This window comes from Molothrus ater, chromosome 3, assembly GCF_012460135.2.
Source record: "Molothrus ater isolate BHLD 08-10-18 breed brown headed cowbird chromosome 3, BPBGC_Mater_1.1, whole genome shotgun sequence".
NCBI classification, from domain to species: domain Eukaryota; kingdom Metazoa; phylum Chordata; class Aves; order Passeriformes; family Icteridae; genus Molothrus; species Molothrus ater.
In genome coordinates, this window is record NC_050480.2 from 95,138,478 (window position 1) to 95,153,016 (window position 14,539).

The 14,539-nt window shown below is 35.1% G+C and overlaps 1 protein-coding gene across 1 annotated transcript in view; it reads right to left on the reverse strand.

The window, feature by feature from the left end:
• RIMS1 (regulating synaptic membrane exocytosis 1) overlaps positions 1–14,539 on the reverse strand; it is a 307,545-nt gene that overhangs the window by 30,975 nt on the left and 262,031 nt on the right. Inside the window, 1 exon segment of the mRNA XM_036380202.2 lies at positions 10,144–10,376. Within this exon segment, the coding sequence (XP_036236095.1) occupies positions 10,144–10,376 (233 nt within the window).

The window sequence follows — 14,539 nt, forward strand, 5'->3', positions numbered from 1 at the left end:
CACAGTATTTTTATGCTGTACTCAGAGTAAGTTATACCAAATAACAGACATACTTAGCACCTAGCACCACCAGAGAAATCAATACAGATATAAACATCACTTTGCACTATTGGACCCCTTTTGGAAGTTATATGGAAATCACTTCTAAAAACTGCTTATCAAAATAAAGAAAAGCTGGCAGAAAATTCAAAAGCCTAATGAAAATGGTAAAAATATGCCACAGTTGATAAAGAAAAATATTTGTACTTTGACAATATGCCAGTTGTCAAAATCCCATCATCTCTGACTTCCTGGGATTGTTTTTTTCCTTTGTCTTTTCTTGGCAATTTGAAGAAAATTTAACATGCAATAACCTGGCTAAAATGGAGTGGTCAAAAATCACTCAAAATTTAATTTTAATACTTTAAATGCCGGTACATGTACAAAGTAAATGACAGGGTAGAAAAAAAAGGATATATTCAAACATGAACTGTAAAATTCTCACTAGATTCTGACTGATTTGCTGAGAAAGCAATCACTTCTGGTATGTTTTGGTGAGAGCCATTCCCAAGCACAGGGAGCAGACATTTCCAGGGGACAAAAGCCACTGCTCATCAGCCACGTTTATGCATGCAGTGCAAGCACGTGCCACTGAAGAGCCAAGCTTTGTACTGAAGAAGAAGAAATGAATTGGGTACCTCAATTCCCCTTTTCCCTTCTCTTTGTGTGTCAGGCTGGTTGTTAGGAAGCAAGTTTGGACTAGCAAGTAATATGAGGTGCTTGTTTTCATCTCTTCTATCTTTGTTCTATATTAAGACTTGCCAAAGTGGTTATTACTTATGCTAATTTAATTTATATGCCATCTGAAGTACGAAGAGTACTCTGGGTAATAAAAGTTATACAATCAGAGATTTAATTCCTTTGTCACACAGTTTACATTAAACTGCTGCTCCTTCTCTTCTTGGAAACAAAGTCAGCATTGGACTGGCCAATAGCCCTGGGGGCAGAAACACTGCCTGACTGATGCCTGTGGGTCCAAGGCCAGTGCCTGTCCTTGTTTATCTCTGTCCACTCGTGTCCTGCAATGCTGCTGTTACCTGGATCTCAGCCAGCTGAACCCAACCTCCCTTCCTGATATCTGAAAAGTACTGGAAAAATGCTTTTAGGAATGTGCCTCAAGTGTGCTCACACTCTTTCCTATCCATATGCAAAGCTCTTGCTGTAGAGTCTATGTATCAAGAGGGCTCTGCAAATCTGGGAGAAAGTTTTCATCTGAAAGGTTTTAAAGAAAAGAAAAAGATTCTGCAGCACTGAAATGTTTTGTGAACTGATACCTGCTCTGACACTGCTAGCATTTTATTTAAAACTGTCATTTGTATTTATTGATATTTTAGGTAATACTCAAGCTAAATTTTGTCCTTTCAAGATCAAATCATAAACTTTTAGATTAGAAATAATTTTTCAACTACCTTAATGACTTGAAAAAGATTTATAATTTTTAAAAATTTATATTAATATTTTTCCATAACTTTACTGAGTTCTGCATATTTCATTACTTATGATACAGAATTTGGAGTATCTAAGGGCCATTAGCTGTATTGCAGACTTATATATGTATAGAGCTTTTTTAATAAATACACTAACACAGCTGCAGTAAAAGCAGCAAGCTTTATTATTATTATTATCATCAGCATCATCATTATTATTTTCCTTGAAAACCTCTCATAAACAACAGTTTTTTGTCCTAGGTTAGGTTTATTGCTTTTTATTTGGATTCTGTTGCTAATAGTTCTATTCCTAGCCAAAAATTTTACTGAAAAAACTCTCAAAGCTTATCTGCCCATTCACATGTAAAAATCCTAATAAGATAAAAATAATGTCTCTAAATCTAATGCTTCTTTGGATTCACTAAATGAACATTTTTTTTAAACTCAGCCTACCAATATCTTATGATCAAAAGTATGATCTTTTAAAATATTCTATTAATGAAACAAAAAGAACTCCCACAAAAAACCACAACTCCCCCCCAAAAAACATACAAACAACAACAAAAGAAAGCCAAAAAACCAACCCCAAACCAAAAAACCTTCAAGATTTTTTACAAAGTCAGTTTTATTTTCTAAAATTTACCAAACTACATAATTTCTTGGCCCTACTGGATTTAGAGCTGTGATGCCTGTATCTGTACTGTGTTGAACAGGCTATCTAAATTTAAAAAAAAAGAATCAAGGTTTATGTTAGATAAGAAAAGGACTGCTTCTGAAAGGTAAAAGAAAAAAAAAGGTCTATCAAAATTAAGCTCAGTCATCTGACTCTGAACAGAGGGCTTTATTCTTCCATGAGAAAGGAGTGAATTCCTGTGCCACAGAGGAAGAGCATTTTCCTCTGAATGACTACAAGTACTCTCAAACTCTGCAAGTTCCAGAACACAATCTGTGGATCTAATCAGGCAAGAAGCATATGAAAAGTAATAAAATACAAGTTTTAGACTGACATTCTCTTAAAGAGAGGCACTTACACAGAAATTTTTAATGTGAAGGTAGTACAATTTTCCCCCCTCTTGGTAGTCCTTTGGCACCACTCTATTTCCTTTTTCTGTCATAATTTTGGTAACATTTCAACTCTGTGTTTATACTTGCACAAAGTAAAGCTTGTGAACATAGTGTGAATCAGATAAGAAAGCAAATAAAAATCTTCTTTAAACAGAGCTTAGTTAAATATAGCCAGAACTCTTAGTAGGCCTTTTTCTAAGGCCTTTCATAAGAAAATACAATGTAAACATAGCAGTGAAGCTACACTTATTAAATACATTTGGCATATTTTGAAATTATACAAGACATGCATGACATAGTTTAGGCATAATAAAGATTATACTTTTGGAAAGCTATAAATTTTCCTAAACCCCGTGCTACTAACATATTGGAAATAGCCCTAAGAACAGTTATTGCTGCAGTTATATCTGTATTTAAAAATCTAGGGAGAAGTTGCAAATACAAAAGCAGAGCAATACTTTGGAGTACAAGTCAGGCAACCGCATAACAGGAGAAAAAGTCACAATTTGTAGTTTAGGAACAAGGAAAAGAACCACATGTAGCACTAATTAAACAGAGCAGTGGGACTTTGAAAATACTAGCCCTTATTAGGAAATCTTTTGGAAGATGAGTAACTGGAACTGAACTGTGTTTCTATTAAGGGTAGTGAATTCCTCAGCAAGACTGCAACAGTAAATAAAAGAGAACATGCTTACATTCACTCAAGAGCTTCAAAGAATTGAGTATCATTACTATAAAAAAAGAGTTCCTCTTATGAAAATAATCAGGTATTTTTCTTTTTTTCAATTATTCTTCATCTGTTTGCTCATTAGCCTTCTCTTCTTCCCCATCCCTTGCTCCCTTGCTGCAGAAATATTTGGGTGCAGGAGCAGCTCAGGATTTTTCTGGGACCAGGGTTGCTCTTCCCTCTTGGGTGTCAGGTGCAGAGCCCAGATCCTGTCACCATCCCTAAGGCACCATGACCATCCCTGCTGCTCACTAAAGGCTTTTTTTTTTAAGATTGGCTGAAAAGATAAATCCTTCTAAATGTCTATTTAGAACTGTCTAAAATCTTCTTTTTCTGCAACAGAGCCATTATCCTCATAGATCATCACAACTATGCAGAGCAAGCTCTAAGGGGCTGCTCTGGCAAGAAAACCAACCCAGACAGGGAAGACTGTCACAGAGATAATACTGAACAGACAAGCAAGGCTAATGAGGGAGCTGCAGGACCGACCACCACACTTCTGCTAGGCTGCTCAAATTTACTTTTCAAGTACACACAGTCTAAAGTTAAGAAAAAGAATTTGAAACCCCACAGACTTAAGATAACGAAACAGAGATAGCCGTAGGTAAGGAAGCTCATGTGTAAATATGAAGCATTCTTGCAGAGATCAATGCCCAACACAAGCAGATACTTGGAAATGCTCCTCTGAGAAAACAGAGAACAACATGTGAATTACAGTAGAGCAGGTTAACCCTGTGAGGTAACACTAAAGCTGTAAGATGTTAATTCTCATGTTAATTCTGAATTCCAAGCTAATTTTCTGAATCTGCCATTAGAAAATCTGATATCTTGCAGCATTCCCCTTGGATGAACAAGAGATGGCAATACAAAAAGGTAATATCAGAAAAGAGATTCTGTGAAAACAGCAAAAGGGCATTATGCTAGATAAGAAACAAACAACAAGAAAAAAAGGCTCTTTCCCTATTGTGCTAAATGCTCTGAGAGGTTTAAGATACTTCTCTCTCTCTTCTGTTAGAAACTTCATTGTAATTTTGATACCAATATAAACGTTATTTCTAACCAATTTATACCTATTTGTTACTATAGCAGTTTCTGATAGTGCTGTCCTTCAGATTCAAGAACTCTTCTGCATTTTTTTTTCATCTCAAAATTTTCATTACTCATTCTGAAAGGAATGAACTTGCAATCTGAATTGTCACAGCTCATTCTGTGAACATTCTGTGATTCAGTGATTGCTACTCAGAAAAACTACTCTACCCTCAAGTTCATCTCTCACTGAATCCCAGAACGTTCAGAATAAACTGAGTTGGAAGGGACCGACAAGGATCATCGAGTCTAATTCATGGTTCAGCACAGAGCCATCCCCAAGAGTCCTTCCCCTAGATTACCAGGAACTGACATACTTTCTAAATCACTTTCATCATCATATTCTAGCAGCATAAACACTAGCTCTCAATAAAATATCAACAAAATGTGCCTGTGGGTTTTGTCTTTAAATTCAACCAACAGACATTCTCTGGCTTGTTGTAATAAACCCAATTGATGCCTCCCTCCTTGCCAGTTTCTTCCTGACATCCAGTATTCCTTACTGATACCCATGCTTTCTATCCACTCTAATAATAATAGATGATTTATTGAATTCTACATAAAGTATTTTAAACTTTTGTCTAGCACTCTTTTCTTATCAAATAAGCACAATTTCTTTCACTACAGTAATAAAAAAATAGTCATGTTTATGAGGTAAAAGAATCATGGTTAGAAATGCATCCTTGTCATTCAATCAATCAAGCAATCAATCAATATGAAATGTCAGGGGGAAAAAAAGCCTGACCACTGCATGAGAAGGTTGCCACAAACCCTTGTAAAAAAGAAACAGAATTATGCAAAGAAGCAATGGTGCTCTCAAGAAAGACAACAAACAAACCATCCTTATGCCAAAGGCCTTTGCTCTCCAGCATATTTTATTTCTCATTTATTATCTGCTTTTTCTGTCCATATCATCTAGATCAGTAGAAAATCTCTCATTATACCATAAAATTACTACAAGGATGGACAGAAAAATAATTCTGCCAGCATTTCCAAACAAAATAAGACTGAGAAAATTAAGAACAGATCAACAGATTGGGGGGTGGGGGTGGGAATGTGTGGTTTTGGTTTTTGATTGTTTTGTTGGTTTATTTGTTTGGGTTTTGTTTTGTGTTTTTTTTTAATGGCAGTGTCTACTCTGAAATTAGGTACTCTGAGCCTGGAAGGCTCAATTTAAGCATTGCTTTGCTTAAATTTCCATGTTCCCCAAGCAAGGTTTTTTTTGCACAACATAGGTGTGCTTGTTAACAGTCACTAAGTACCTCCAGTGAACCATCATAGTCTCCATCAACAGAGTAATGGATGAGGTTTTATTTTCTGAATCTTTACTTAACCAACTTATCTTAACTTAGCAACAATGAGAGAAAGCCACCTTGAGACCCGTCTTGGAAGGTGAAATGTGGGGCAATCAACTGGATGAGGAAGAGCTCTTTAAGCTGCAGAGAGCTCAAAAAAAGAGCACAGATATACTGTGGAATGCACAACTATCAGAACTTTACTGCTCAGTGACAATTTCCTCACTTAGATGAGACTATCTTATCTGAAATTGGGAATTTGGAGCTTAATTCAAAAGAATACAGAAGCCCATTTCTTTATAGGATAAATTAAAGAAAATGGCAGAAAATATACTTTAGCAGGAAATTCTAGTTTTTATATAGGGAAATATGTTCTAAGATAGTGTTTTTGCTCAGGTAGCAAGTTACTTCCTGAGGGAAGCAGACAAACACTTCGATTCCCTCCAAGTATCCACTTCAGAGACAAGGATAAGTGAAAAGAATTTTTCTTCATTCTGTTTTCACCTTGTGACAACACTTGATTTCAGCTCTGCTCCATGGTATGTAATCTGTCTTTGAAACATTAATGCTATGGCTTCATTTCAGGTTGTTGATGTTGAACTTCACCAACAGAAGATGGAAAGCTAGTAACTTTGGTTCTTATACAGAAAAATCTCATTGTGGTTCACACCATTAACATGGCAAGGGATGTTCATTTAGAAAATTGACCTGGTATCAGTGTAATGTCAAACTAGAAATGCTGCCCATTCTTCTAAGCTACTTAGCTCTCCTTCTCTGCATCTCTTCCACTCTCATCTGTGTCAAAATAGTTGCAAGGCACTGTTGGCACTCAAAGAGAAGAAAAGTGTGTTTCTACAAAGAAGAAAGATGATCTTTCTGAAAGATGGTCTTTCTGAAGCACTATCTTCTGACCAGGGGGTAGAAAGCAAAAGGGAGGAATTCTTTTGCTTTCTTAAGGCACATGTCTGCATGTACCAGGAGAATTGAGAGGGATCCAGGGATAGGAATACTTCTTTTTATCTGAGAATAAGGTTTTCCTTCTCTCCAGAACTCATTTTACTGATGATACCCACCTCCCCATTGCCTCTATCCACTTCTAAATGCATTATTATGTCTCTATATATGGTACAAATTCTTTGATAAAATTCTTCTCTCCTATTACAGAAGTTTTAATCTCATTCAAAACAAATCTAGAACCCCAAATCACAATGTGGTATTATCAATACTGGCCTCAGTTGATACGGAAACTACAAGGTAAGATTTTCTGTAGAAGGGAATAATGTTGTAACACAAAATCAAGACAACTGATGATGATTTTTTTATTCTAAACTAGTTTCCTATAATTTTCCTGTGATTTAAAGTTTAGTTTGCTGTATTCAGAAAATTGGCAGTTACATATTTATTCTGTTTATATGTCTATATTTATTTACCAAAATAAGGCTGACTAAGAAAGCTAGAAAAGTTGGATTACAGCTAAAATGGTCATGTATGCCTGGAGCTATTTTCAATTTCCTGTGGTCATTTTGGGAATTTTGCTTCTTTTTTCTTCCCTTTTCCTTTTCTTCTTTGTAACTGTGATAACATAAGAAGAGCTGGATTTTCATTAGGAATATTACCAGAAGATTAAAAGCTTTTTCTGGTGAACTGTCCAATCTATCCAATTTGTGGGCGCAATGAACAAATACATAGTAAGTAGGGATTTCACAGAACAGTCACTACAAGTATTATGAAATCTTAAACATAAAAGGAAGGTGCATCAAAAATACATAATTTCATTGCAGATTTACATAAAAATAGAAACCAACTCTTTCACTGACCATCTATAAGGCACATATTCTGAATAAATATTTTCCAACAGCATGGAACAGGGTGTGTAAAATGATGATTACTGGTCCTTCTAATTTCAATATGCAAGGATCTGCTCCATATGTGCAAAGAAATCCATGGGTGTATGTGTAGACACAAACATGTATGCACAGGCTCACACACACACACTTCTTTTTCAGCTGAATAGAAAATAAAATTCTATCAATAATAGCTACCTTGCAGCAGTTCCATACACACCACTTCTATTTTTATATAACATCAAGCCCATGCATTATGTTAAAAGGAAGAATTATCTACAATAAGTCAAATGCAGCCCTTTTGGACCATTTCTTCACGTGAAAAAAGTTAGATGGTAATAAATTTATTGGCTTTGAAGACAGCAGTAAACTAGAATTTCAGATCTACTCAATCCATAAGAATATAGAACTTACGCTTTTCAAAAAAATCTGCCTTTTTTATTTCTGATCTTCTATTTTGAGTTTTCAGAAACAAATAACTATCTTTGTCATGCTTCCCTTGCTTATAATCATGCAAGTCATAGAAATAAAACCTCAACAACCTATGGAGGCTACACATCTACTTCTATATTTTTATACTCCCTTTAAAATACATATACGGCATCAACAGCACACCTCCAGTTCCTGAAAATCTGTCCCAAAAGTTCCTACTTGATACCACTTTTGGAGGCCCATAAATTTTCACATCAGTTCTAAAACTTTGGACCTTGACTCTGAGAAATAGTTTTCACATAATAAATTTTAAAGAAGTACCCAGTATACATTATGTTGTCATAACAGAAATTTTCTATAATTCTCAACAGTGGAGACATTAGTAAGTTGTACAGCACATTAAAATGAAATAGACATTTTTATGTTTCTCCTCTCATCTTGTATAATATAGGAAGGAAGGGAAGGGGGTCCCTGATTTGGAACATGAGCACTTAGCCTCTAACAATGTCATTTGGAAAATCTATCAAGTCCGATGTGCATATTGTTCTAAAAAATGCATTCATTTAATTCACTGATTTTTGACAAAACTCAAAATTAGTGACTGACAAAAAATGTCATTTTTATTTGCTCTGATTATGCCATAGATAATACTCTTCGCCTGAGTCAAAACAAGACAAGGTAAAGATGACTCTGAACTGGTTTACAATCATGAATAATACATAATCATGTTTTTCATATTTGATTTGCTCTTTGAGTTTCAGGAAAACTTTAGAAGTTCCATTCCTTGCAAAATTCCTATTGTTTTGAAATTTACATCAAGCAAAACTTGGAGAGCTATAGTACCTTTCTACGAAGATTAGGAAAATATGAGCTTTAAATAGAAGATACTGAGAAGTGCTTGGAAGTCACAGCTCAGATTTTAAGTGGATTAAAATATCAGAAATCCTTTCTACATGACAACACCACTTTTTATTACTTACAGAGCACACCATTGATTCTGCTACATCTAAAATAGCATCTTACTGTGTACAACTATCTATATTCCAGTCTCATACATAGTCACCGTGCATTCTTGAACAACACAATATTAATTACAGTTCTGGGCTTCAGTTTCATTTATCATTTGGTTGAACTGCATGATTATATACTGACTTAAAATTCATGAGTAGTGTAGAGAGCTTAGAGATCTTAGAGTAGTGTATAACAATCTTCTTGTTATAACTGACCAAGCTTTCCTTGTGAAAGGATCAATTCTCCTGCTCATCTGGCAATCAAAGAAAACCAGGGGAAAGGGGGGAAATATTTGATGATATATATAAACAATATTGTTACTTACCTTATTTTAGATACCCTGATTATGTGAGAGGAATGCTGAAATATGAGTGCATTGCATGCTAGGCTGAAGCTTTTCCTCTTTGTTTTCCTTCTCTTAGTAAGAAAGGACCCTTAGGGTCAGGTCCTGCTCCCAATGAAGACAAAAGCAGAAGTCTTCACTGAGGTTCAGGAGCAGGACAGGGACTTTAAAACATTCTTCTTCCCTTTTTTATCTTTCTGTATGGGCTTTTGTTCCTGGAGGCTATGCTGATATGAAGCTTTTAAGATTTCTGGAGTAACAATAAAGAGTTGGAAGGCTTATGCTCCTAATGAAGCATCATGTTGTCATCTAATTTATCTGAAATCACTGACCCCAACTTGCCAGTATTACTTACAAAAAAATAAAGTATTGGATTAACTCTCAACTTAAAAAACAAAAATAATTTTTAAAAATGTATTTTATGCCACTACAGGTACAACCTCTGATTCAAGTTGCATAACTGCCATTCATTTGCTCAGATTTCAGTTCCCACATTCACACTCAACTCTTCTGCTAAAAGAAATTTCCTACAGATAAAAAGCTGGTCTTAGCAAACCATTATCCACTGCTGATACCAACATGTGTCTCTTTGCATTTCCTAGCCTACCTATAAACAAGGCTTCTAAGAGACAACAGTTTTCATTGACCACAACAGAAAGTAACTACAGCACGTATTCTAAAAGACATTTGTATATTGTTTCTTGCAGATGTTAAATAATCAAAGAAAATTAATATATCAGGAGTTTATTTACAGCTGGAAAATATCTCTTGAGGAGTCTATATGCATATACATGTAACGCAGATGCCACAGATGAAATTATGGTAAACCACGTTTGGTGAGAGTCCTGTTTCCAAGACTGTGTGCCTCACTCACCTGTTTGACTAAGTTGAGATGTGCTTCTGCTCCTTCGAGACACTATGGCAACCACTTTGGCACTAAAGCTGGAGCGCCTTTTCTTCCCACCTGTTCCAACCATGCCGACGGCCGTGTCCGACTGGCTCCCGTCAATGTGCTCCAGCTTGTACATCTCTCCACTCACACTTGTGCTCTTTGTGATTCTCCCTGAAGTCCCCATCCGTCTGCCTTGCATTTTAGGAGTAAATGTACTACAGTTACAAAGTAAAAACAAACATGTTAATTTGTCTGTGTAACAGTATTTCCAAAAGCCTTATTATTTTTTAATCACTAAATTAATTTTAAGTCTTGATATGTTTCCATTTATTTGGTTCACAAGTAAAAGCTCAATTTGATGCTCCTCAGAGTACATATTTCCAATGCTATTGTTTGTCCTCCACTTTGAGGGGAGCAAATAAAATAAACACTTCCCCATGTTTTTCAGAGCAACAGAGAGACACTTAAAAGTTATGTGAAGCTTTCCTGTCTATATCCCCACAATACAGAAACAAATAAAACAGCAATTTTACAACCAAAGAAAATTAACGTGGGACAGTAGTTTAACACATTCATCTTATCAGTGCTGTTCACCAAAGACCTAACAGAAATAAAAATATCATCTAAATTTTCATACTTTTCAAAGAGATCATGTAATATGTAGTATTTTTAGGTCTTCAGTCTCTCACTTCATTAGAGGTAAGTGCAATAATCACAATATGAAAGCAAAATAATTTTGAGGCAAAATCCCTAATAACCCACTAGAATTTTCATTGATTGACAGAAAAATGAATCACTCTGGCAGTTCTGTATGAGTTCCTTTAGCTGAATTGCATTGAATTGCATTTGAATATTTCTATACAAATCCTTTTTCTGCTCCACTGTATAGAGGCAGGATAATGTATTCACAAACACAGTTTAGAGAACAGTCTCAAATACACACAGGACATGGTCTGCTGTGGCCAAGCAATGCCCTAGCTCTAAAGGCAATATAAAGTTAGTTGTCACTGTGCAGAGACAGAAATTTAAATTGCAGCTGGACTCACTTCAGATGCAGTTGTTAAACTGGCCAAGCATGTAGGAAATTCCTTGACCTTGTATTGCTGAATAGTAGACCTACTGGAAGGATGCTGTTTTAGGATTTTTTTTCAGTTTTTCAGTATTTTGAAGTCAAATTTATTTGTTAACCAATAGTCCTGTAGTCGCTCCCAGCAAGTTCCCTCCCCAGCAGATGGAATGGCCTGGTCCTGTCCCCCATTCCCATCCCCCCATCACTACCTCTCCCCCAGTCAAAATTAGAGTGGGGTTAGAGGCTTTTTTGTGTCATGGCAAGTTTCAGACAGATAAGAAATCAGACCAGGGAAAAATAAAGGGGTCAATGGGAGAAAATATGATATCCTGTAACTTCCTATGGATCTGCTGGAGCTTGAATCAGTCCTGTCCCAAGACAGATCCAGGAAAGTATAAAAAATTGTATCCCTAAACTATAATTAAAAAGGTGTAGCCCTGTTTTACTGGCAGCTTCCAAGGGTTACTAATGTGTGACCATAGGTAAAAGAACATAGAAATAGACATTATTCTTTGAAAATGAAGTTGGAAAAGTTAATTCTTTGACTAGACAACACTTAATAGAAAGATCACTATCAACCTCTACATAGGCTTTTAACCATCTTCAGGACTTAGAATCTGCTCCTGTCAAGCTCAGATAAAAAACCACCTACGCCATTAAACAGAACAAGCTGCTTGATGCACCAAAGTACTCAAGAACACATTTTAGTGGACTACCTGAGGTACACTGAACTTAAAATAGGTTCTGTCGTGTTCCCTCCTGTCCCAGAGAAACTTTATTGACTGGCTTTCGGGTTTGAAAGGCAAAAATAGAAGACATTTTTATTTTAAAGTTTTCTTGTAGAATTCTTTTGTGTTTTATCACAATTCTCCCCACCACACACTCACATAAATGTGAGCAAAACCACAAACATATTCAATCATTCTAGGAAGAAATTTAGATGGGGAAAAAAAAATCTCAAAAAATCCCATCTTCCACACATATATACACAACTATCAAAGAAAAGGCCTCTAGGGGGATAGAAGGCAACACTGTTAACTGGTTTCTTCTCTGGAGCAAGAGACACTTCACTATTTTAAGGTTCAAAGGTCTCACTTTGGGGGATTCTACTTCCTACTTTGATTAGACATGGACAACTCCTTTCCACATGGATAATTTCTTGCCAACAGCACTGGGAATTGTATTTCTGTGACTGTTTCTACATTGCCAACAATGGCATGTGCTTTGCTAACATGCTAATCTATAAACCTATAATTTCCAGCACTAAAGTTCAATGGACTATAAAATCTGCCATGCAAATAAAGAATTATTTACCATATTATTGAATTTGCTCTACTGAATTTCAGGTGTTTATGAATATAATAAATACCAAAATAACGAAGTTTTTATGCCAGCCTTCACTTTTTTTTTTTTAATTTTTTTACAATTTACCTGAAATGCTCTCTAATCTCACTTTATTTAATATGTATTTAGGAGCCAGTGATGTCCATCAGCTGAGAAATAAGAAAAAGATAGTATTATAACTTTTGAAAAAAACCATTTTTGATGTATGAATTCACTAATTCAGGGAAAGTTTCTGAATAATAGAAAAAAAAAATCACTTTTTTCAAAAACTCATATAAGTTTCATTTCTGATTCTTTGCGACAGGTCGATGGAACTAGAATATTTATCTTAATTGGAAAAAAAACCAGAGAAATTTAGAATTCAAATTAATTTTATACTTGTTTTTACCTTGCAAATATGAAGTCCTACTTTCCTAGGAAATATGTTCCAGTGTACTAGTACAAAATAGCTATTAATTTGCTAGAAATGGGCATAATGGGATAGGACCAAGGATCTTACATCTGCCCAATACTTCCTCTTGTTAAAGCAAACAGATTAAGTTTTCTTTGTGTTCATCTAATCCCTGTGCTATTTTTTTTATTTTTCATTAACTGAAACAGTCTCAAAAGAATGGGCATTTAAAATTCAGCGTTCTTATACCATCTAATTGATTACTCTTAGAACTGTGTTTTTACTCTTCTTTTTACTCTTAAAACAATGTTTTGCCATTATTACTGATTATCACTTGAAGAAAAAGCTCCTAACTGACACTCTTGCTTTATTCACTACTGTTAGAGTTTCATTTATGAAGCACAAACAAGAAAAGGACCTGCATGAATACATCCCCTTGCACTTTGCTGTTTTGATAACTAAATTTTTATTTTGTTTTCCAGACTTGCTGGGATTATTAACACATTCATTTAAATGCAGATGCAAGTTTTTGCAGGCTTGTGGCTAAAATTAGTAAATTATTAAATTATATTTAAACCTAGTTATCATAACACAATAAATAAATATTGTTTTCTGTAGCAGTATTATGAAGAGCAACATATTTATTCATATAGTCCATTAAGTCATAAATTAATTAATTCACTAAATTTTTATTTACAATTATTTTATGATCTTTAGCAGTTCTTCTGATTAATAGTTTGGCAAATGTCTTATGTTGTTTCTAAGTACTTCTAATTACAGCCATAACAACATAATTGTTGTGCATATTAAGAATGGTTACAGACAATATAAATGGGCCTGTGTATTACTTAACAGATATTCAGCATAGAAAAAGAGCCATTGGATCCTTAACTTTTTAAAAATTTATTTAATTTAACTTCTAAAGAAAACCTCCCTCTAACCCCAGCAAGAGCAGAGGAGCCTGCCCAACACTGGTGTCAGACACTACCCCCAGGTTCCTGCATCAGCAGGGAAGACACTGCTCCTTCCACCAAGAGAAAAATGCTTTTATTTCCTGCCAAAACTGATGCAGTTGAGACAAATCCCATCTAAAGTTGTACCTGAACTACACAAGACATCAAGACTGTATTCACATGTCAGCCATCAGTTATGAAAGAAAGCAACACATTCAATTATGCAAGCTGCCCCTACCTGAATGTTGCATCTGTGGGAATGAGGAATGAGCTTTTAAGACAAAAAAACTTAATCAAAGAGTAGTTTGAGTTGCAAGATACCATAAAATTAACCCTGAAAGAAATTTTATAAGATGAGCATGCTAAAAGAGCATTGTGGATAATACTTGCTTAAATTAAAAAGTACAGCACACTCAACTATTTAGAACTGAAATCAAACCAAGTACCTGTATTACATCATTATATATCTTTCTATGTACAGATAACTACTATACACATATTCAAGATCCATAAAAGTACATTGGAAAAATCATTTGATCTGAGAAAATTGGTATATAGACATATACTCAGTATCTCTCAGTAATTACATAAAAAACCTGCACATTCCACCTGAAAAAGAAA